Source organism: Vicugna pacos, chromosome 28 (genome assembly GCF_048564905.1).
Source record: "Vicugna pacos chromosome 28, VicPac4, whole genome shotgun sequence".
In the NCBI taxonomy this organism is placed as follows: domain Eukaryota; kingdom Metazoa; phylum Chordata; class Mammalia; order Artiodactyla; family Camelidae; genus Vicugna; species Vicugna pacos.
Genome location: NC_133014.1, coordinates 907,580 through 929,491, shown reverse-complemented (window position 1 = coordinate 929,491; position 21,912 = coordinate 907,580). Strand labels below are relative to the sequence as shown.

Below are 21,912 nucleotides of genomic sequence, written 5' to 3'. Positions count from 1 at the left end.
AGGAGTATACAGGTCCAGGTGTGTTCAGGCTCAAGATTGTGCATGTCCTGGAGTGTGCAGGCCCATGAGTGTGCAATCCAGGAGTGTGCAGGCCCAGTAGTGTGCAAGCCAGGGCCAGAGAAGGCCCATGCCAGGGAAGGCCCAGGAGTGTACAGATCCAGGAGTGTGCAGGCCCAGGAGTGTGCATGCCCAGGAGTGTCCAGAGGAGGGGTTTGAGGCCGTGGTGGGATGTACTTCACAGGCATAAATAGCGTAAAGAGCATAAAACTACATGATAGTGATGGTCGGACAGCATGGGAATGCACTTAATGTTCCTGAAATGCACAATTTAAAAGGGAAAAAAATCTGTATTTTATTAAAGGAGGTGGAAAATTGAAAAATATAGGATGCCATAAATGATGTAAAACAAATAAACTAAACTAAAGAAAAACAAGACAAAAGCAAATTCAGGGGTAGGGAAGTCAACTTCGGGTAGGGGAGGGGATTTATGGTGGGATTTTGGAGAAGGTGTAGGAGGGTGCAGAGGGGCACAGCCCTAGTGGGTGATGATGCCTAAAATGGTTCTCCACTGCCCAGCGGCCCAGGTGCAGGTGCAGGAACTACAGGCTTCTCAGGAGCAGCAAGATCAGCAGGAGCAGCAGGCTCTTCAGGAGTGGCAAGATCAGCAGGAGCTGCAGGCTCTTCAGGAGTGGCAAGATCAGCAGGAGCTGCAGGCTCTTCAGGAGTGGCAAGATCAGCAGGAGCGGCAGGCTCTTCAGGAGCGGCAGGCTCTTCAGGATCGGCTAGATCAGCAGGAACGGCAGGTTCTTCAGGAGCGGCTAGATCAGCAGGAATGGCGGGCTCTTCAGGAGTGTCTAGATCAGCAGGAACGGCAGGCGCTTCAGGAGCGGCGGGCTCTTCAGGAATGGCAGGCTCTTCAGGAGCCGTGGGCTCTTCAGGAGCGGCTAGATCAGCAGGAGAGGTAGGCTCTTCAGGAGAGGCAGGCTCTTCAGGAGCCGTGGGCTCTTCAGGAGCGGCTAGATCAGCAGGAATGGCGGGCTCTTCAGGAGCAGCTAGATCAGCAGGAATGGCAGGCTCTTCATATGCAGTTGGAGCAGCAGGATCTTCATGTTCAGCAGGAGCAGCTGGAGGGAGTTCGCGGTCTCCTGCTGGACCCTGGTGGTCCTGTTTTGGTTCTCTGGCGTCTTCCCCTGCCCCTGCCTGCTCTGGACCTGTAACTGTTGGACGTGGAGAGAGCTTTAAGTCTAGTGGTTGTGCTCAGGCACAACCTGGAAAAAGGTACCCACGTGGCTCCCTTTCCACGTGCCTTTTCAAGGACAGAAATCTTCCCAGAGCTTTGCAGACAGCTCCCACCGAGCAAGTGCCCACAGGCACTTGTTCTGTGACTGAATTCTTCCAGACAGGTGGTCTGAGGCCCGTCTTTGTTCTGGTCCCAACAGCAGACTTTGGGAATGCCTCCCTGTGTGGCCCAGCCCTCCGCCCTCCCTCACCTACACACCCGCACCGGCCCTGCCCTTCTCACCTTTGGGCTGTGCTTCGGGGGGCTCCTGGCCCTCTACCTGAATCCCCGGGTGGTGGGCCCGGTGCTCCAGGTCAGAGCCGGGGGTGCTGAGCTGCCCCTCAGCCCTGGGCAAGATCCTGGGGAGAGACCTGGGCGACGTCTGGGCAGGAGGCCGTGGTGGTGGGGAGCCCTTCATACCCAGACTCTTCCGGAGCCTGTGCTGGCCTTCCACAGTGTGGCACACCAGCCCCTCACTTGGGGAGCTGGCATGAGTGTCCTGGTTCCCCGGATCCTGCGGTGTCTGGCTCTGCAATGACAGTGACCGGCAGCCGGCCCGGCCCGGAGGTCTCAGAGCCCTGCCTGGCCAGGACCACTCCTGCTTCTGCCCCACTCGACCGTCTGCTGCCTGATCAGACTGGGACCTTGGTCATCTCAGTCACCCGGGAGGCAAGAGACACACCCTAGGGCATGGGCGCCACCTCGGGCAGCAGGGCCCTGCCCCGGTTCTCCACATCCCAGCCAGCCCGCTTGGACCCAGGTTGGTGACGTGATCGGCCCCCCAGGCCTCTGACCCTTCCTCAGCCTGCTCTTGCTTGAGGCAGGACCCCCCCAACATGACTGCCCCACCGCCACCAGTCAGGAAGGGGCTGTGGGGCCACCCGGGTGGGGTCTGAGTGGTGGCCTGGCCTGGGCGGGCCTGCCCTGGGCCTCCCTGTGTTACCTTTCGGTCCCTCTGGCCAAAAGGCCAGAGGCGCCTGGGGTGAGACCCGACCCACTGTCGGCACTGTTGGCAAAGGCCGTTGCTGCGGGCTTTCCGGGGGCCGCGACCTCGGGATCTTGGGATGCAACAAAACATGTCTGAGCTGAGCTGAGTTCACCAGCCAAGTAGGTTGAGAAGTGTCCTTCTCTACACAGCGGGTGCCTGGTGACCTGGGTCCCAAGTTCTGTTGGGCTCTGTTGCCAGGGAAGTGAGGTCACTTCCTGGGGTCCCCTTCCCCAAGCTTCCTCCTTACACAAAGCTCCCCAAGGGCCTCTCTGGGCTGCTGATGGCTCACTTCCCACCCCATGCCATGTCCACCCAGTGACACCAACACGGCCCCTCCTATAGCCCTGGGGAGGCCTGGATGCAGCCAGGGTCACAGCTCTGATGACACAGCTGGCTTCAGACCCAGCTCCCCCGCCAGCAGTGCTGTCACCCTGGACAAGCCACCTGCTTCTCAGGGTCTCCCCAATCCCCCATCGGCGCAGTGGGGATCATTCTGGACCCGGCTTCCTAGGAAAGCCATCATGTCTCTAGAACCACAAACACCTACTGCACCTGTCACCTCTGCGGGCTGGCATCACAGGGAGCTCATGCACAGACTCAGCAAAGGAAGGGCCCCACAGAGGGCTGGTGTGCAGGCCAAGGAGTGTGCAGGCCCAGGACTGTGCAGACGAGGCATTGTGCGGGCCCAGGAGAGGGCAGGCCTAGGAGTGTGCAGGGACAGAAGTGTGCAGGCCCAGGAGTGTGCAGGGCCAGTAGTGTTCAGGCCCCGGAGAGTGCAGGAAAGGTGAGGGCCATCACAGGAGAGGGCAGGGCCAAATGGGGCAGGCCAAGGAGTGTGCAGGACAAGGAGTTTGTAGGCCGAGGAGTATGCGGTCACAGGAGTGAGCAGGCCCAGGTGTGTGCAGTCCTTGGAGTGTGCAGGCCCAGGAGAGGGCATGCCCTGGAATGTGCAGGCCCAGGAGTGTGTAGGTACAGGAGGGAGCAGGCCCAGGAGTTTGCAGACGAAGGAGTGTGTAGGGACAGATGCGAGCAGGCCCTGGAGTGTGCAGCGCCAGGAGTGTGCTGGTCCATGAGAGGGTCGGCCGAAGTGGGGGCTGGCCCGGGATAGGGCAGGGCCAGGGGTGTGTAGGTCAAGACTGTGCTTGCCCAGGATTATACAGTCCCAGGAGTGAGCATGTACAGGAGTGTGCAGGCCCAGGAGTGTAGAAGCCCAGGTTCGTGCAGGCCCAGGTGTGCGCAGGTCCAGGAGCATGCAGGCCCAGGTGTGTGCAGTCCCAGGAGAGTGCAGGCCCTGGAGAGGACAGGCCCTCGAATGTGCAGGCCCAGGAGTGTGCAGGCCAAGCAGTGAGCACCCCCAGGCGTGTGCAGACTCTGGAGTGTGCAGAGACAGGGGTGTGCAGGCCCAGGAATGTACAGGTTAGGGCTGTGCAGGCCTAGCAGTGTTCAGGCCCAGGAGTGTGCAAAATCAGGAGTATACAGGCCCAGGTGTGTTCAGGCTGAAGATTGTGCATGTCCTGGAGTGTGCAGGCCCATGAGTGTGCAATCCAGGAGTGTGCGGGCCCAGTAGTGTGCAAGCCAGGGCCAGAGAAGGCCCATGCCAGGGAAGGCCCAGGAGTGTACATATCCAGGGGTGTGCAGGCCCATGAGTGTGCAGGCCCTGAGTGTGCACTCGAGGGATTGTGCGGGCCCAGGAGAGGGCAGGCCCAGCAGTGTGCAGGCCCAGGAGTGTGCAGACACAGGAGGGATCAGTCACAGGAGTGTGCAGATCCAGGAGTATACAGGCCCAGGTGTGTGCAGGCCCAACCTTGTGCAGGCCCAGGAGTGTGCAGACAGAGGAGTGTGCAGGCCAAGGAGGGTGCAGGCCCAGGCCAGGGCAGGCCTAAGAGGGTACAGACCCTGGAGTGTGCAGGCCCAGGAGTATGCATGCCCAGGGCTGTGAGTCCCAGCAGTGTTCAGGCCCAGGAGTGTGCAGAATCAGGAGTATACAGGCCCAGGTGTGTTCAGGCTCAAGATTGTGCCTGTCCTGGAGTGTGCAGGCCCATGAGTGTGCAATCAAGGAGTGTGCGGGTCCAGTAGTGTGCAAGCCCAGGCCAGAGAAGGCCCATGCCAGGGAAGGCCCAGGAGTGTACAGATCCAGGATTGTGCTGGCCCAGGAGTGTGCATGCGCAGGACTGTGCAGGCACAGGAGGGAGCAGGCCGAGGAGGGTGCAGTCCCAGGTGTGTGCAGGCACAAGTGTGAGCAGGCCCAGTATTGTGAAGGCCCAGGAATGAACAGGTCCAGGAGAGGGCCGGCCGAATTGGGGGCAGGCCCAGGAGAGGGAAGGCCCAGAAGCGTGCAGGTCTAGGAGTGTGCAGACGAGGGATTGTGTGGGCCCAGGAGAAGGCAGGCCCAGGAGTGTGCAGGGCAGAAGTGTGCAGGCCCAAGAGTGTGCAGGGCCAGTCATGTTCAGGCCCAGGAGTGTGTAGGACCTGTGAGGGCCGTCACAGGAGAGGGCAGGGCCAAATGGGGCAGGCCAAGGAGTGTGCAGGACCAGGAGTTTGTAGGCCGAGGAGTATGCAGTCACAGGAGTGAACAGGTACAAGAGTGTGCAGGCCCAGTAGGGTAGAAGCCCAGGTTCGTGCAGACCCAGGTGTGCACAGGTCCAGGAGCGTGCAGACCCAGGAGTGTGCAGACACAATATGGAACAGGCCCAGGAGTGTGCAGGCTAAAGGGTGTGCATACCCAGGACTGTGCAGGCCCAGGAATGTGCAGACACTGGAGGGAGCAGGCACACTAGTGTACTGGCACAGGAGTGTACAGCCCAGGTGTATGCAGGCTCTGGGATATACAGACTCAGGAGTGTGCAGTCCCAGGATTGTGGAGACAGAGGAGTGTGCAGGCCCAGGATGGTGCAGTTCCAGGAGTGTGCAGGCCCAGGCCAGGGCAGGCCCAGGAGTGTGTAGGCACAGGAGGAAGCAGGCCGAGGAGTCTGCAGTCCCAGGTGTGTGCAAGCACAAGTGGGAGCAGGCCCAGTAGTGTGCAGGCCCAAGAGTGTGCAGGTCCAGGAGAGGGCCGGCCGAATTGGGGGCAGGCCCAGGAGAGGGAAGGCGCAGGAGTGTGCAGGCCAAGTAGTGTGCACACGAGGGATTGTGCGGGCCCAGGGGAAGGTAGGCCCAGCAGTGTGCAGGGCCAGAAGTGTTCAGGCCCAGGTTCGTGCAGGCCCAGGTGTGCGCAGGTCCAGAGCATGCAGGCCCAGGTTTTTGCAGTCCCAGGAGTGTGCAGGCCCTGGAGAGGACAGGCCCTCGAATGTGCAGGCCCAGGAGTGTGCAGGCCAAGCAGTGAGCACCCCCAGGAGTGTGTAGGCCCAGGAGTGTACAGGCCCAGGAGTGTGCAGCCCCAGGCGTGTGCAGACTCCGGAGTGTGCAGAGACAGGGGTGTGCAGGCCCAGGACTGTACAGGTTAGGGCTGTGCAGGCCTAGCAGTGTTCAGGCCCAGGATTGGGCAAAATCAGGAATATACAGGCCCAGGTGTGTTCAGGCTCAAGATTGTGCATGTCCTGGAGTTTGCAGGCCCATGAGTGTGCAGGCACAGAAGTGTGCAGATTCAATACGGAACCGGCCCGGGAGTGTACAGGCCCAGGTTCCTGCAGGCCCCGGTGTGCGTAGATCCAGGAGTGTGCAGGTCCAAGAGTGTGCAGGCCCAGTTGTGTGCAGGCCCAGGAATGTGCAGGCCCTGTCGACCCTAGAGGGCAGGATGCCGTGACCAGAGAAGGCGCTCTCTAGGACTGGGGGCGGAGGCCGGGAGAGCAGGCGGTTGGAGAGCCGGTGGTGAGGGCTGGAAAGGGGCAGAGCTGCACCAACCAGGTGTGCGGACCTGAGGGCGTGAGGCTGGGCGGCCTGCCGAGGGTGTTCCTGCAGCAGTGCTGGCCCTGGGTGAGGATGTGGTGGGACCAGGGCTGAGCCAGCGGAGCAGAAGGAGGAGGAGCGGGGAGGAGGGCGCCAGAGGGTGCACAGTGGACCGGTCACTGGGCATCTGCAGGTTTGGAGGCGCTCTGCTGTGTGGGGCTCCAGGCCTCCCTGGGTCTGGGGACGTGGGTGTGATGTGACTCGGAAGGAGGCCGGGTGCGCTTCGGACAGCACCCGCCATCTCTCCCACCCAGGCCCGGTGCTCATGGTCGTGTTGCAGCCTCAGTTTTCCGTCCACTGTCCCAGCAACCCCTTGGTGGTATTCTGAGCAGAGGCAGAGGGTGAGAGTCCTGACTTGGCTTTCCTTCCCTGTGTTTCCAAGTCCACACTCATTCCGCAAGTCGCACGACAGGCCAAGAAATCGGGAGACGCGGTGTCGGGGTAAAGAATAGTGAGTTTATTTGGAAAGGCAGCTGACCGAGAAGATGGCAGGCTAATGTCCTGGAGAGCCACCTTCTCCGAGTGAGACTTCAGGCTCCTTTTACACTCGAAAGGAGAGGGGTTGTGGGTGGTTGGTGCAAAGTCCTTGGTGCAGGAATTCTTTGTTTTTGCAGTTGTGGGTCAGCTCATGGGGCCCCTGTAAAGCCTCTAACAAAACAAATGTTACTTTCTGTTCTGCAGCTTGTTGTGTGTATAGGAGAGGAAAAGAGCTCTTATCCTGAAGGCTGAGAGCCTTGAGAACAGGCTCTGCTGTCAATTTCAGGCTGAAGGCAACATTGTTTTACAAAAGGGGCAGAGCTGGTAAGACAGCCTGGAAAACAGCAGAGGGTTAAAGGAAAAAGAACAGATCTAATAGGCAGTCAGATTTGGTCTTTTCTGTTACACCTGCTGCCCCAGCAGGGCTGGCCTCAGGGAGGAAGGGCGCCCCTCCGGCCCCCGAGAGCCGCCTGCAGAGGGTGGGGAAGGCAGGGAGGGGGTCTGCCCTGCTGGAGAGGTAAACTAGACATGGCTGATACATGGACAGTGAGTGCAAAGTTAGAAAACCTCTGGGTTTTCCCTCTTTAGGGAGGGAGAGGGAGGCTCAGCATAGGTCCTTGAGCTTCCGCGAGAAAAGTGGCTCTCAGCCCAGGTCGGCTGCGGGCGCCTCTGGGGTTGTCACACCTGAGGGGCCCTCTGTGGACGGGTCCTGTGTTCTTGGCACTGACGTGGATTTTCCTCCTCTTCTTCCCCAAGGGGCGGTAGTGGCTCCGGGGGCAGCTTCCAGCCGATCACGGCCATCCTGCTGCCCTCATGCAAGCTGGCCCTGCACGCCCGGCAGCTGGACGTCAGACTGCAGCTGGACTACGTCTCCGCCTCGCAGGTAAGAGGAGCCCCGCTGCTTCCCTGCGGGCCGGCAAGGGGGTCCCTCGGGAGGGGTTTCGGTTGGGGGCTCCTGGCTAGACGCCGCAGCCGTGTGAGTGGCACCGTTGGGGTGAAGGAGGCTGGTGCCAGGGACAGGGCAGGCCCAGGAGTGTGCAGGCCCAGGAGTGTGCATGCCCAGGAGTGTGCAGGCAAAGGAGGGAGCAGGCCCAGTAGTGTGCAGGCCAAGTAGAGTGCAGGTCCAGAAGTGTGCAGGCCCAGGCGTGTACAGACTCCGGAGTGTGCAGAGACAGGAGTGTGCAGGCCCAGAATTGTACAGGCCTAGGGCTGTGCAGGCCCAGCAGTGTTCAGGCCCAGGAGTGTGCAAAATCAGGAGTATACAGGCCCAGGTGTGTTCAGGCTCAAGATTGTGCAAGTCCTGGAGTGTGCAGGCCCATGAGTGTGCAATCCAGGAGTGTGCAGGCCCAGTAGTGTGCACACACAGGAGGGAGGAGGCACACGATTGTGCTGGCCTGGAGTGTACAGGCCTGTGTGTGTGTGTAGGCCCAGGAGTGTACAGGCCCAGGTGTGTGCAGGCCCAGGAGTGTGCAGGCCCAGGATTGTTTAGGCCCAGGAGTGTGCAGAGAGAAGAGTGTGCAAGCCCAGGTTGGTGCAGACCCAGAAGCGTGCAGGCCTAGGAGAGCGCAGGCCCTGGAGTGTGCAGGCCAGGAGTGTGCAGGTCCAGGAGAGGGCCGGCCGAATTGGGGGCAGGCCCAGGAGTGTACAGGCCCAGGAGTGTGCTGACACAGTAGGGATCAGTCACAGGAGTGTGCAGGTCCAGGAGTATACAGGCCCAGGTGTGTGCAGGCCCAACATTGTGCAGGCCCAGGAGTGTGCAGGCCCAGGTATGTGCAGGCCCAGGCCATGGCAGGCCCAGGAGGGTACAGACCCTGGAGTGTGCAGACCCAGGAGTATGCATGCCCAGGGCTGTGAGGCCCAGCATTTTTCAGGCCCTGGAGTGTACAGAATCAGGTGTATACAGGCCAAGGTGTGTTAATGCCCAAGATTGTGCAGGTCCTGTTGTGTGCAGACCCATGAGTGTGCAGTTCGAGCAGTGTGCAGGCCCAGTAGTGTTCAGGCCCAGGAGTGTGCAACATCAGGAGTATACAGGTCCAGGTGTGTTCAGGCTCAAGATTGTGCATGTCCTGGAGTGTGCAGGCCCATGAGTGTGCAATCCAGGAGTGTGCAGGCCCAGTAGTGTGCAAGCCAGGGCCAGAGAAGGCCCATGCCAGGGAAGGCCCAGGAGTGTACAGATCCAGGAGTGTGCAGGCCCAGGAGTGTGCATGCCCAGGAGTGTCCAGAGGAGGGGTTTGAGGCCGTGGTGGGATGTACTTCACAGGCATAAATAGCGTAAAGAGCATAAAACTACATGATAGTGATGGTCGGACAGCATGGGAATGCACTTAATGTTCCTGAAATGCACAATTTAAAAGGGAAAAAAATCTGTATTTTATTAAAGGAGGTGGAAAATTGAAAAATATAGGATGCCATAAATGATGTAAAACAAATAAACTAAACTAAAGAAAAACAAGACAAAAGCAAATTCAGGGGTAGGGAAGTCAACTTCGGGTAGGGGAGGGGATTTATGGTGGGATTTTGGAGAAGGTGTAGGAGGGTGCAGAGGGGCACAGCCCTAGTGGGTGATGATGCCTAAAATGGTTCTCCACTGCCCAGCGGCCCAGGTGCAGGTGCAGGAACTACAGGCTTCTCAGGAGCAGCAAGATCAGCAGGAGCAGCAGGCTCTTCAGGAGTGGCAAGATCAGCAGGAGCTGCAGGCTCTTCAGGAGTGGCAAGATCAGCAGGAGCAGCAGGCTCTTCAGGAGTGGCAAGATCAGCAGGAGCGGCAGGCTCTTCAGGAGCGGCAGGCTCTTCAGGATCGGCTAGATCAGCAGGAACGGCAGGTTCTTCAGAAGCGGCTAGATCAGCAGGAATGGCGGGCTCTTCAGGAGTGTCTAGATCAGCAGGAACGGCAGGCGCTTCAGGAGCGGCGGGCTCTTCAGGAATGGCAGGCTCTTCAGGAGCCGTGGGCTCTTCAGGAGCGGCTAGATCAGCAGGAGAGGTAGGCTCTTCAGGAGAGGCAGGCTCTTCAGGAGCCGTGGGCTCTTCAGGAGCGGCTAGATCAGCAGGAATGGCGGGCTCTTCAGGAGCAGCTAGATCAGCAGGAATGGCAGGCTCTTCATATGCAGTTGGAGCAGCAGGATCTTCATGTTCAGCAGGAGCAGCTGGAGGGAGTTCGCGGTCTCCTGCTGGACCCTGGTGGTCCTGTTTTTGTTCTCTGGCGTCTTCCCCTGCCCCTGCCTGCTCTGGACCTGTAACTGTTGGACGTGGAGAGAGCTTTAAGTCTAGTGGTTGTGCTCAGGCACAACCTGGAAAAAGGTACCCACGTGGCTCCCTTTCCACGTGCCTTTTCAAGGACAGAAATCTTCCCAGAGCTTTGCAGACAGCTCCCACCGAGCAAGTGCCCACAGGCACTTGTTCTGTGACTGAATTCTTCCAGACAGGTGGTCTGAGGCCCGTCTTTGTTCTGGTCCCAACAGCAGACTTTGGGAATGCCTCCCTGTGTGGCCCAGCCCTCCGCCCTCCCTCACCTACACACCCGCACCGGCCCTGCCCTTCTCACCTTTGGGCTGTGCTTTGGGGGGCTCTTGGCCCTCTACCTGAATCCCCGGGTGGTGGGCCCGGTGCTCCAGGTCAGAGCCGGGGGTGCTGAGCTGCCCCTCAGCCCTGGGCAAGATCCTGGGGAGAGACCTGGGCGACGTCTGGGCAGGAGGCCGTGGTGGTGGGGAGCCCTTCATACCCAGACTCTTCCGGAGCCTGTGCTGGCCTTCCACAGTGTGGCACACCAGCCCCTCACTTGGGGAGCTGGCATGAGTGTCCTGGTTCCCCGGATCCTGCGGTGTCTGGCTCTGCAATGACAGTGACCGGCAGCCGGCCCGGCCCGGAGGTCTCAGAGCCCTGCCTGGCCAGGACCACTCCTGCTTCTGCCCCACTCGACCGTCTGCTGCCTGATCAGACTGGGACCTTGGTCATCTCAGTCACCCGGGAGGCAAGAGACACACCCTAGGGCATGGGCGCCACCTCGGGCAGCAGGGCCCTGCCCCGGTTCTCCACATCCCAGCCAGCCCGCTTGGACCCAGGTTGGTGACGTGATCGGCCCCCCAGGCCTCTGACCCTTCCTCAGCCTGCTCTTGCTTGAGGCAGGACCCCCCCAACATGACTGCCCCACCGCCACCAGTCAGGAAGGGGCTGTGGGGCCACCCGGGTGGGGTCTGAGTGGTGGCCTGGCCTGGGCGGGCCTGCCCTGGGCCTCCCTGTGTTACCTTTCGGTCCCTCTGGCCAAAAGGCCAGAGGCGCCTGGGGTGAGACCCGACCCACTGTCGGCACTGTTGGCAAAGGCCGTTGCTGCGGGCTTTCCGGGGGCCGCGACCTCGGGATCTTGGGATGCAACAAAACATGTCTGAGCTGAGCTGAGTTCACCAGCCAAGTAGGTTGAGAAGTGTCCTTCTCTACACAGCGGGTGCCTGGTGACCTGGGTCCCAAGTTCTGTTGGGCTCTGTTGCCAGGGAAGTGAGGTCACTTCCTGGGGTCCCCTTCCCCAAGCTTCCTCCTTACACAAAGCTCCCCAAGGGCCTCTCTGGGCTGCTGATGGCTCACTTCCCACCCCATGCCATGTCCACCCAGTGACACCAACACGGCCCCTCCTATAGCCCTGGGGAGGCCTGGATGCAGCCAGGGTCACAGCTCTGATGACACAGCTGGCTTCAGACCCAGCTCCCCCGCCAGCAGTGCTGTCACCCTGGACAAGCCACCTGCTTCTCAGGGTCTCCCCAATCCCCCATCGGCGCAGTGGGGATCATTCTGGACCCGGCTTCCTAGGAAAGCCATCATGTCTCTAGAACCACAAACACCTACTGCACCTGTCACCTCTGCGGGCTGGCATCACAGGGAGCTCATGCACAGACTCAGCAAAGGAAGGGCCCCACAGAGGGCTGGTGTGCAGGCCAAGGAGTGTGCAGGCCCAGGACTGTGCAGACGAGGCATTGTGTGGGCCCAGGAGAGGGCAGGCCTAGGAGTGTGCAGGGACAGAAGTGTGCAGGCCCAGGAGTGTGCAGGGCCAGTAGTGTTCAGGCCCCGGAGAGTGCAGGAAAGGTGAGGGCCATCACAGGAGAGGGCAGGGCCAAATGGGGCAGGCCAAGGAGTGTGCAGGACAAGGAGTTTGTAGGCCGAGGAGTATGCGGTCACAGGAGTGAGCAGGCCCAGGTGTGTGCAGTCCTTGGAGTGTGCAGGCCCAGGAGAGGGCATGCCCTGGAATGTGCAGGCCCAGGAGTGTGTAGGTACAGGAGGGAGCAGGCCCAGGAGTTTGCAGACGAAGGAGTGTGTAGGGACAGATGCGAGCAGGCCCTGGAGTGTGCAGCGCCAGGAGTGTGCTGGTCCATGAGAGGGTCGGCCGAAGTGGGGGCTGGCCCGGGATAGGGCAGGGCCAGGGGTGTGTAGGTCAAGACTGTGCTTGCCCAGGATTATACAGTCCCAGGAGTGAGCATGTACAGGAGTGTGCAGGCCCAGGAGTGTAGAAGCCCAGGTTCGTGCAGGCCCAGGTGTGCGCAGGTCCAGGAGCATGCAGGCCCAGGTGTGTGCAGTCCCAGGAGAGTGCAGGCCCTGGAGAGGACAGGCCCTCGAATGTGCAGGCCCAGGAGTGTGCAGGCCAAGCAGTGAGCACCCCCAGGAGTGTGTAGGCCCAGGAGTGTACAGGCCCAGGAGTGTGCAGCCCCAGGCGTGTGCAGACTCCGGAGTGTGCAGACACAGGGGTGTGCAGGCCCAGGAATGTACAGGTTAGGGCTGTGCAGGCCTAGCAGTGTTCAGGCCCAGGAGTGTGCAAAATCAGGAGTATACAGGCCCAGGTGTGTTCAGGCTGAAGATTGTGCATGTCCTGGAGTGTGCAGGCCCATGAGTGTGCAATCCAGGAGTGTGCGGGCCCAGTAGTGTGCAAGCCAGGGCCAGAGAAGGCCCATGCCAGGGAAGGCCCAGGAGTGTACATATCCAGGGGTGTGCAGGCCCATGAGTGTGCAGGCCCTGAGTGTGCACTCGAGGGATTGTGCGGGCCCAGGAGAGGGCAGGCCCAGCAGTGTGCAGGCCCAGGAGTGTGCAGACACAGGAGGGATCAGTCACAGGAGTGTGCAGATCCAGGAGTATACAGGCCCAGGTGTGTGCAGGCCCAACCTTGTGCAGGCCCAGGAGTGTGCAGACAGAGGAGTGTGCAGGCCAAGGAGGGTGCAGGCCCAGGCCAGGGCAGGCCTAAGAGGGTACAGACCCTGGAGTGTGCAGGCCCAGGAGTATGCATGCCCAGGGCTGTGAGTCCCAGCAGTGTTCAGGCCCAGGAGTGTGCAGAATCAGGAGTATACAGGCCCAGGTGTGTTCAGGCTCAAGATTGTGCCTGTCCTGGAGTGTGCAGGCCCATGAGTGTGCAATCAAGGAGTGTGCGGGTCCAGTAGTGTGCAAGCCCAGGCCAGAGAAGGCCCATGCCAGGGAAGGCCCAGGAGTGTACAGATCCAGGATTGTGCTGGCCCAGGAGTGTGCATGCGCAGGACTGTGCAGGCACAGGAGGGAGCAGGCCGAGGAGGGTGCAGTCCCAGGTGTGTGCAGGCACAAGTGTGAGCAGGCCCAGTATTGTGAAGGCCCAGGAATGAACAGGTCCAGGAGAGGGCCGGCCGAATTGGGGGCAGGCCCAGGAGAGGGAAGGCCCAGAAGCGTGCAGGTCTAGGAGTGTGCAGACGAGGGATTGTGTGGGCCCAGGAGAAGGCAGGCCCAGGAGTGTGCAGGGCAGAAGTGTGCAGGCCCAAGAGTGTGCAGGGCCAGTCATGTTCAGGCCCAGGAGTGTGTAGGACCTGTGAGGGCCGTCACAGGAGAGGGCAGGGCCAAATGGGGCAGGCCAAGGAGTGTGCAGGACCAGGAGTTTGTAGGCCGAGGAGTATGCAGTCACAGGAGTGAACAGGTACAAGAGTGTGCAGGCCCAGTAGGGTAGAAGCCCAGGTTCGTGCAGACCCAGGTGTGCACAGGTCCAGGAGCGTGCAGACCCAGGAGTGTGCAGACACAATATGGAACAGGCCCAGGAGTGTGCAGGCTAAAGGGTGTGCATACCCAGGACTGTGCAGGCCCAGGAATGTGCAGACACTGGAGGGAGCAGGCACACTAGTGTACTGGCACAGGAGTGTACAGCCCAGGTGTATGCAGGCTCTGGGATATACAGACCCAGGAGTGTGCAGTCCCAGGATTGTGGAGACAGAGGAGTGTGCAGGCCCAGGATGGTGCAGTTCCAGGAGTGTGCAGGCCCAGGCCAGGGCAGGCCCAGGAGTGTGTAGGCACAGGAGGAAGCAGGCCGAGGAGTCTGCAGTCCCAGGTGTGTGCAAGCACAAGTGGGAGCAGGCCCAGTAGTGTGCAGGCCCAAGAGTGTGCAGGTCCAGGAGAGGGCCGGCCGAATTGGGGGCAGGCCCAGGAGAGGGAAGGCGCAGGAGTGTGCAGGCCCAGGGGTGTGCACATGAGGGATTGTGCGGGCCCAGGAGAGGGCAGGCCCAGGAGTGTGCAGGGCCAGAAGTGTGCAGGCCCAACAGTGTGCAGGGCCTGTAGTGTAAAGGCCCAGGAGCGTGCAGGACTAGGAGATTGCAGGCCCAGGGGTATGTAGTCACAGGAGAGAGCAGGTTAAGGAGTGAGCAGGTACTGAACTTTGCAGGCCCAGGAGTGTACAGTCCTAGGTTCGTGAAGGCCCAGGTTTGCGCAGGTACAGGAGTGTGCATGGCCATTAGTGTCCAGGCCCAGGCCAGGACAGGACCAGGAGTGTCCAGTCTCAGGAGTGTGCAGGGCCAGGAGTGTGTAGGCGCACAAGTGTTTTGTCCCAGAAGTGTGACGGCACACGAGTGTGCAGGCCCAGGAGTGTGAAGACACTGGAGTGTGCAGAGACAGGTGTGTGCAGGCCCAGGAGTGTGCCGGCACAGGTGGGAACAGGGCTAGGAGTGTGCAGGCATACATGGGAGCAGACCCAGGAGTGTACAAGCCCAGGTTCATGCAGGCCCAAGTGTGCGCAGGTCCAGGAGTGTGAAGGCCCAGGTGTCTGCTGTCCCAGGAGTGTTCAGGTCCTGAAGTTTGCAGGCCCAGGAGTGTGCAGACAAAGCATTGTGCAGGCCAAGGAGGGTGCAGGCCCATGAGTGCACAGGCCCAGGAGTGTGCAGGCCCAGGCGTGTGCAGACTCCGGAGTGTGCAGAGACAGGAGTGTGCAGGCCCAGGTTTGTACAGGCCTAGGGCTGTGCAGGCCCAGCAGTGTTCAGGCCCAGGAGTGTGCAAAATCAGGAGTACACAGGCCCAGGTGTGTTCAGGCTCAAGGTTGTGCATGTCCTGGAGTGTGCAAGCCCATGACTGTGCAATCCATGAGTGTGTGGGCCCAGTAGTGTGCAAGCCCAGGCCAGAGAAGGCCCATGCCAGGGAAGGCCCAGGAGTGTACAGATCCAGGAGTGTGCAGGCCCAGGATTGTGCATGCCCAGGAGTGTGCAGGCACAGGAGGGAGCCGAATAAGGAGTGTGAAGGCCCAAGAATGTACAGGTCCAGGAGAGGGCTGGCCGAATTGGGGGCAGGCCCAGGAGAGGGAAGGCCCAGAAGAGTGCAGGCCAGGGGTGTGCAGATGAGGGATTGTGTGGGCCCAGGTGAAGGCAGGCCCTGGAGTGTGCAGGGCCAGTAGTGTTCAGGCCCTGGAGTGTGCAGGAAAGGTGAGGGCCATCACAGGAGAGGGCAGGGCCAAATGGGGCAGGCCAAGGGGTGTGCAGGACCAGGAGTTTGTAGGCCGAGGAGTATGCAGTCACAGGAGTGAGCAGGCTCAGGTGTGTGCAGTCCTTGGAGTGTGCAGGCCCAGGAGAGGGCATGCCCTGGAATGTGCAGGCCCAGGAGTGTGTAGGTACAGAGTGTGCAAGCCCAGGAGTTAATAGGCCGATGTTCGTGCAGGCCCTGTTGTGCAGAGGTCCAGGAGAGTGCAGGCCCTGGTGTGTGCAGTCCCAGGAGTCTGCAGGCCCTGGATTGTGCAGGCCCAGGAGTGTGTAGGTACAGGAGGGAGGATACCCAGGAGTTTGCAGGCCTAGGAGTGTGTAGGGATAGATGCGTACAGGCCCTGTATTGTGCAGTCCCAGGAGTGTGCAGGCTTGTGAGAGTGTCGGACGAGGGGGCGCTGGCCTGGGATACGGCAGGGCCAGGGGTGTGTATGCCGAAGACTGTGCTTGCCCAGCAGTATGCAGTCACAGGAGGGAGCAGACCGAGTAGTGAGCAGACCCAGGTGTGTGCAGGCACAAGTGGGAGCAGTCCCAGTAGTGTGCAGGCCCAAGAGTATGTGGGTCCAGGGGAGGGCCGGCCGAGTTGCGGGCAGGCCCAGGAGAAGGCAGGCCCAGGAGTGTGCAGGGCCAGAAGTGTGCATGCCCAAGAGTGTGCAGGGCCAGTAGTGTTAAGGCCCAGGAGTGTGCAGGACAGGTGAGGGCCATCACAGCAGAGGGCAGGGACAAATTGGGCAGTGCCAGGATTGTGCAGGACCTGAAGTTTGCAGGCCCAGGAGTATGCAGTCACAGGAGGGAGCAGGTAAAAGAGTGTGCAGGCCCAGGTGTGTACATGCCCAGGATCATGCAGGCCCAGGTGTGCGCAGGTCCAGGAGTGTGCAGGCCCAGGTGTGTGAAGACACCGGTGTGTGCAGAGACAGGAGTGTGCAGGCCCAGGAGTGTATATGCCCAGGGCTGTGCAGGCCTTCCAGCGTTCCGCCCCAGGAGTGTGCCGGGACATGTGGGAACAGGCCTAGGGTTAGGCAGGCATAGATGGGAGCAAGCCCAGGATTGTACAAGCCCAGGTTAATGCCGGCCCAGGTGTGCACAGGTCCAGGAGTGTGTAGGCCCTGGTGTGTGCTGTCCCAGGAGTGTACCGGCCCATGTGTGCGCAGGCCCTGGAGTTTGCAGACACCGGAGTGTGCAGAGACAGGGGTGTGTAGGCCCAGGATTGTACAGGCCAAGGGCTGTGCAGGCCAAGCCATGTGCAGCCCCAGGAATGTGCTGGCACAGATGGGAACAAGCCTAGGAGTGTACGGGCATATGTGGGAGAAGGCCTGGGAGTGTACAAGCCAAGGTTCATGCAGTCCCAGGTGTCCGTAGGTCCAGGATTGTGTAGGCCCAGGTGTCTGCTGTCCCAGGAGTATGCGGGCCCAGTAGAGGGCAGGCCCTGGAGTGTGTAGGCCCAGGATTGTGCAGGCACAAGTGGGAGCAGGACCAGCAGTGTGCAGGCCCAAGAGTGTGCAGGTCCAGGAGAGGGCCGGGCGACTTGGGGGCAGGCCCATTAGAGGGAAGTCCCAGGAGTGTGCAGGCCAAGTAGTGTGCACACGAGGGATTGTGCGGGCCCAGGGGAAGGTAGGCCCAGCAGTGTGCAGGGCCAGAAGTGTTCAGGCCCAGGTTCGTGCAGGCCCAGGTGTGCGCAGGTCCAGAGCATGCAGGCCCAGGTTTTTGCAGTCCCAGGAGTGTGCAGGCCCTGGAGAGGACAGGCCCTCGAATGTGCAGGCCCAGGAGTGTGCAGGCCAAGCAGTGAGCACCCCCAGGAGTGTGTAGGCCCAGGAGTGTACAGGCCCAGGAGTGTGCAGCCCCAGGCGTGTGCAGACTCCGGAGTGTGCAGAGACAGGGGTGTGCAGGCCCAGGACTGTACAGGTTAGGGCTGTGCAGGCCTAGCAGTGTTCAGGCCCAGGATTGGGCAAAATCAGGAATATACAGGCCCAGGTGTGTTCAGGCTCAAGATTGTGCATGTCCTGGAGTTTGCAGGCCCATGAGTGTGCAGGCCCAGAAGTGTGCAGATTCAATACGGAACCGGCCCGGGAGTGTACAGGCCCAGGTTCCTGCAGGCCCCGGTGTGCGTAGATCCAGGAGTGTGCAGGTCCAAGAGTGTGCAGGCCCAGTTGTGTGCAGGCCCAGGAATGTGCAGGCCCTGTCGACCCTAGAGGGCAGGATGCCGTGACCAGAGGAGGCGCTCTCTAGGACTGGGGGCGGAGGCCGGGAGAGCAGGCGGTTGGAGAGCCGGTGGTGAGGGCTGGAAAGGGGCAGAGCTGCACCAACCAGGTGTGCGGACCTGAGGGCGTGAGGCTGGGCGGCCTGCCGAGGGTGTTCCTGCAGCAGTGCTGGCCCTGGGTGAGGATGTGGTGGGACCAGGGCTGAGCCAGCGGGGCAGAAGGAGGAGGAGCGGGGAGGAGGGCGCCAGAGGGTGCACAGTGGACCGGTCACTGGGCATCTGCAGGTTTGGAGGCGCTCTGCTGTGTGGGGCTCCAGGCCTCCCTGGGTCTGGGGACGTGGGTGTGATGTGACTCGGAAGGAGGCCGGGTGCGCTTCGGACAGCACCCGCCATCTCTCCCACCCAGGCCCAGTGCTCATGGTCGTGTTGCAGCCTCAGTTTTCCGTCCACTGTCCCAGCAACCCCTTGGTGGTATTCTGAGCAGAGGCAGAGGGTGAGAGTCCTGACTTGGCTTTCCTTCCCTGTGTTTCCAAGTCCACACTCATTCCGCAAGTCGCACGACAGGCCAAGAAATCGGGAGACGCGGTGTCGGGGTAAAGAATAGTGAGTTTATTTGGAAAGGCAGCTGACCGAGAAGATGGCAGGCTAATGTCCTGGAGAGCCACCTTCTCCGAGTGAGACTTCAGGCTCCTTTTACACTCGAAAGGAGAGGGGTTGTGGGTGGTTGGTGCAAAGTCCTTGGTGCAGGAATTCTTTGTTTTTGCAGTTGTGGGTCAGCTCATGGGGCCCCTGTAAAGCCTCTAACAAAACAAATGTTACTTTCTGTTCTGCAGCTTGTTGTGTGTATAGGAGAGGAAAAGAGCTCTTATCCTGAAGGCTGAGAGCCTTGAGAACAGGCTCTGCTGTCAATTTCAGGCTGAAGGCAACATTGTTTTACAAAAGGGGCAGAGCTGGTAAGACAGCCTGGAAAACAGCAGAGGGTTAAAGGAAAAAGAACAGATCTAATAGGCAGTCAGATTTGGTCTTTTCTGTTACACCTGCTGCCCCAGCAGGGCTGGCCTCAGGGAGGAAGGGCGCCCCTCCGGCCCCCGAGAGCCGCCTGCAGAGGGTGGGGAAGGCAGGGAGGGGGTCTGCCCTGCTGGAGAGGTAAACTAGACATGGCTGATACATGGACAGTGAGTGCAAAGTTAGAAAACCTCTGGGTTTTCCCTCTTTAGGGAGGGAGAGGGAGGCTCAGCATAGGTCCTTGAGCTTCCGCGAGAAAAGTGGCTCTCAGCCCAGGTCGGCTGCGGGCGCCTCTGGGGTTGTCACACCTGAGGGGCCCTCTGTGGACGGGTCCTGTGTTCTTGGCACTGACGTGGATTTTCCTCCTCTTCTTCCCCAAGGGGCGGTAGTGGCCCCGGGGGCAGCTTCCAGCCGATCACGGCCATCCTGCTGCCCTCATGCAAGCTGGCCCTGCACGCCCGGCAGCTGGACGTCAGGCTGCAGCTGGACTACGTCTCCGCCTCGCAGGTAAGAGGAGCCCCGCTGCTTCCCTGGGGGCCGGCAAGGGGGTCCCTCGGGAGGGGTTTCGGTTGGGGGCTCCTGGCTAGACGCCGCAGCCGTGTGAGTGGCACCGTTGGGGTGAAGGAGGCTGGTGCCAGGGACAGGGCAGGCCCAGGAGTGTGCAGGCCCAGGAGTGTGCATGCCCAGGAGTGTGCAGGCAAAGGAGGGAGCAGGCCCAGTAGTGTGCAGGCCAAGTAGAGTGCAGGCCCAGAAGTGTGCAGGCCCAGGTGTGTACAGACTCTGGAGTGTGCAGAGACAGGAGTGTGCAGGCCCAGAATTGTACAGGCCTAGGGCTGTGCAGGCCCAGCAGTGTTCAGGCCCAGGAGTGTGCAAAATCAGGAGTATACAGGCCCAGGTGTGTTCAGGCTCAAGATTGTGCAAGTCCTGGAGTGTGCAGGCCCATGAGTGTGCAATCCAGGAGTGTGCAGGCCCAGTAGTGTGCACACACAGGAGGGAGGAGGCACACGATTGTGCTGGCCTGGAGTGTACAGGCCTGTGTGTGTGTGTAGGCCCAGGAGTGTACAGGCCCAGGTGTGTGCAGGCCCAGGAGTGTGCAGGCCCAGGATTGTTTAGGCCCAGGAGTGTGCAGAGAGAAGAGTGTGCAAGCCCAGGTTGGTGCAGACCCAGAAGCGTGCAGGCCTAGGAGAGCGCAGGCCCTGGAGTGTGCAGGCCAGGAGTGTGCAGGTCCAGGAGAGGGCCGGCCGAATTGGGGGCAGGCCCAGGAGTGTACAGGCCCAGGAGTGTGCTGACACAGTAGGGATCAGTCACAGGAGTGTGCAGGTCCAGGAGTATACAGGCCCAGGTGTGTGCAGGCCCAACATTGTGCAGGCCCAGGAGTGTGCAGGCCCAGGTATGTGCAGGCCCAGGCCATGGCAGGCCCAGGAGGGTACAGACCCTGGAGTGTGCAGACCCAGGAGTATGCATGCCCAGGGCTGTGAGGCCCAGCATTTTTCAGGCCCTGGAGTGTACAGAATCAGGTGTATACAGGCCAAGGTGTGTTAATGCCCAAGATTGTGCAGGTCCTGTTGTGTGCAGACCCATGAGTGTGCAGTTCGAGCAGTGTGCAGGCCCAGTAGTGTTCAGGCCCAGGAGTGTGCAACATCAGGAGTATACAGGTCCAGGTGTGTTCAGGCTCAAGATTGTGCATGTCCTGGAGTGTGCAGGCCCATGAGTGTGCAATCCAGGAGTGTGCAGGCCCAGTAGTGTGCAAGCCAGGGCCAGAGAAGGCCCATGCCAGGGAAGGCCCAGGAGTGTACAGATCCAGGAGTGTGCAGGCCCAGGAGTGTGCATGCCCAGGAGTGTCCAGAGGAGGGGTTTGAGGCCGTGGTGGGATGTCCTTCACAGGAATAAATAGCGTAAAGAGCAAAAAACTACATGATAGTGATGGTCGGACAGCATGGGAATGCACTTAATGTTCCTGAAATGCACAATTTAAAAGGGAAGAAAATCTGTATTTTATTACAGGAGGTGGAAAATTGAAAAATATAGGATGCCATAAATGATGTAAAACAAATAAACTAAACTAAAGAAAAACAAGACAAAAGCAAATTCAGGGGTAGGGAAGTCAACTTCGGGTAGGGGAGGGGATTTATGGTGGGATTTTGGCAAGGTGTAGGAGGATGCAGAGGGGCACAGCCCTAGTGGGTGATGATGCCTAAAATGGTTCTCCAATGCCCAGCAGCCCAGGTGCAGGTGCAGGAACTGCAGGCTTCTCAGGAGCAGCAAGATCAGCAGGAGCAGCAGGCTCTTCAGGAGTGGCAAGATCAGCAGGAGCTGCAGGCTCTTCAGGAGTGGCAAGATCAGCAGGAGCTGCAGGCTCTTCAGGAGTGGCAAGATCAGCAGGAGCGGCAGGCTCTTCAGGAGCTGCAGGCTCTTCAGGATCGGCTAGAGCAGCAGGAACGGCAGGCGATTCAGGAGCGGCGGGCTCTTCAGGAATGGCAGGCTCTTCAGGAGCCGTGGGCTCTTCAGGAGCGGCTAGATCAGCAGGAGAGGCAGGCTCTTCAGGAGAGGCAGGCTCTTCAGGATCGGCTAGATCAGCAGGAACGGCAGGTTCTTCAGGAGCGGCTAGATCAGCAGGAATGGCGAGCTCTTCAGGAGTGTCTAGATCAGCAGGAACGGCAGGCGCTTCAGGAGCGGCGGGCTCTTCAGGAATGGCATGCTCTTCAGGAGCCGTGGGCTCTTCAGGAGCGGCTAGATCAGCAGGAACGGCGGGCTCTTCAGGAGCAGCTAGATCAGCAGGAATGGCAGGCTCTTCATATGCAGTTGGAGCAGCAGGATCTTCATGTTCAGCAGGAGCAGCTGGAGGGAGTTCGCGGTCTCCTGCTGGACCCTGGTGGTCCTGTTTTTGTTCTCTGGCGTCTTCCCCTGCCCCTGCCTGCTCTGGACCTGTAACTGTTGGACGTGGAGAGAGCTTTAAGTCTAGTGGTTGTGCTCAGGCACAACCTGGAAAAAGGTACCCACGTGGCTCCCTTTCCACGTGCCTTTTCAAGGACAGAAATCTTCCCAGAGCTTTGCAGACAGCTCCCACCGAGCAAGTGCCCACAGGCACTTGTTCTGTGACTGAATTCTTCCAGACAGGTGGTCTGAGGCCCGTCTTTGTTCTGGTCCCAACAGCAGACTTTGGGAATGCCTCCCTGTGTGGCCCAGCCCTCCGCCCTCCCTCACCTACACACCCGCACCGGCCCTGCCCTTCTCACCTTTGGGCTGTGCTTCGGGGGGCTCCTGGCCCTCTACCTGAATCCCCGGGTGGTGGGCCCGGTGCTCCAGGTCAGAGCCGGGGGTGCTGAGCTGCCCCTCAGCCCTGGGCAAGATCCTG

At 60.3% G+C, this 21,912-nt stretch overlaps 1 protein-coding gene across 3 annotated transcripts; it reads left to right on the top strand.

Annotated features, from left to right (window-relative positions):
- The first annotated feature begins 10,414 nt into the window (after positions 1-10,414).
- Positions 10,415-21,762, top strand: LOC140690077 (uncharacterized). Of its 3 annotated transcripts, XM_072951596.1 has the most exons (5): positions 10,451-10,687; positions 17,959-18,045; positions 18,386-18,505; positions 18,938-19,064; positions 20,776-21,762. In XM_072951596.1, the coding sequence occupies exons 4-5, from the start codon at positions 18,995-18,997 to the stop codon at positions 21,486-21,488; spliced, it is 783 nt and encodes a 260-aa protein (XP_072807697.1). In that variant the 5' UTR covers positions 10,451-10,687; positions 17,959-18,045; positions 18,386-18,505; positions 18,938-18,994; the 3' UTR covers positions 21,489-21,762. The 3 variants fall into 3 exon arrangements, with proteins under 3 accessions (XP_072807698.1, XP_072807696.1, XP_072807697.1); XM_072951597.1 differs by lacking the exons at positions 17,959-18,045; positions 18,386-18,505 and having other exon boundaries at positions 10,415-10,687; positions 20,779-21,762; XM_072951595.1 differs by lacking the exons at positions 17,959-18,045; positions 18,386-18,505 and having other exon boundaries at positions 10,415-10,687.
- Positions 21,763-21,912: the final 150 nt, after the last annotated feature.

Bases quoted from the DNA above. Each gene is read 5' to 3' on its own strand.
- LOC140690077 (XM_072951595.1), top strand. From the start codon at position 18,995: ATGCAAGCTGGCCCTGCACGCCCGGCAGCTGGACGTCAGGCTGCAGCT. The intron at 19,065-20,775 runs GTAAGAGGAGCC...TCCAATGCCCAG, and splicing joins ACTACGTCTCCGCCTCGCAG to CAGCCCAGGTGCAGGTGCAG.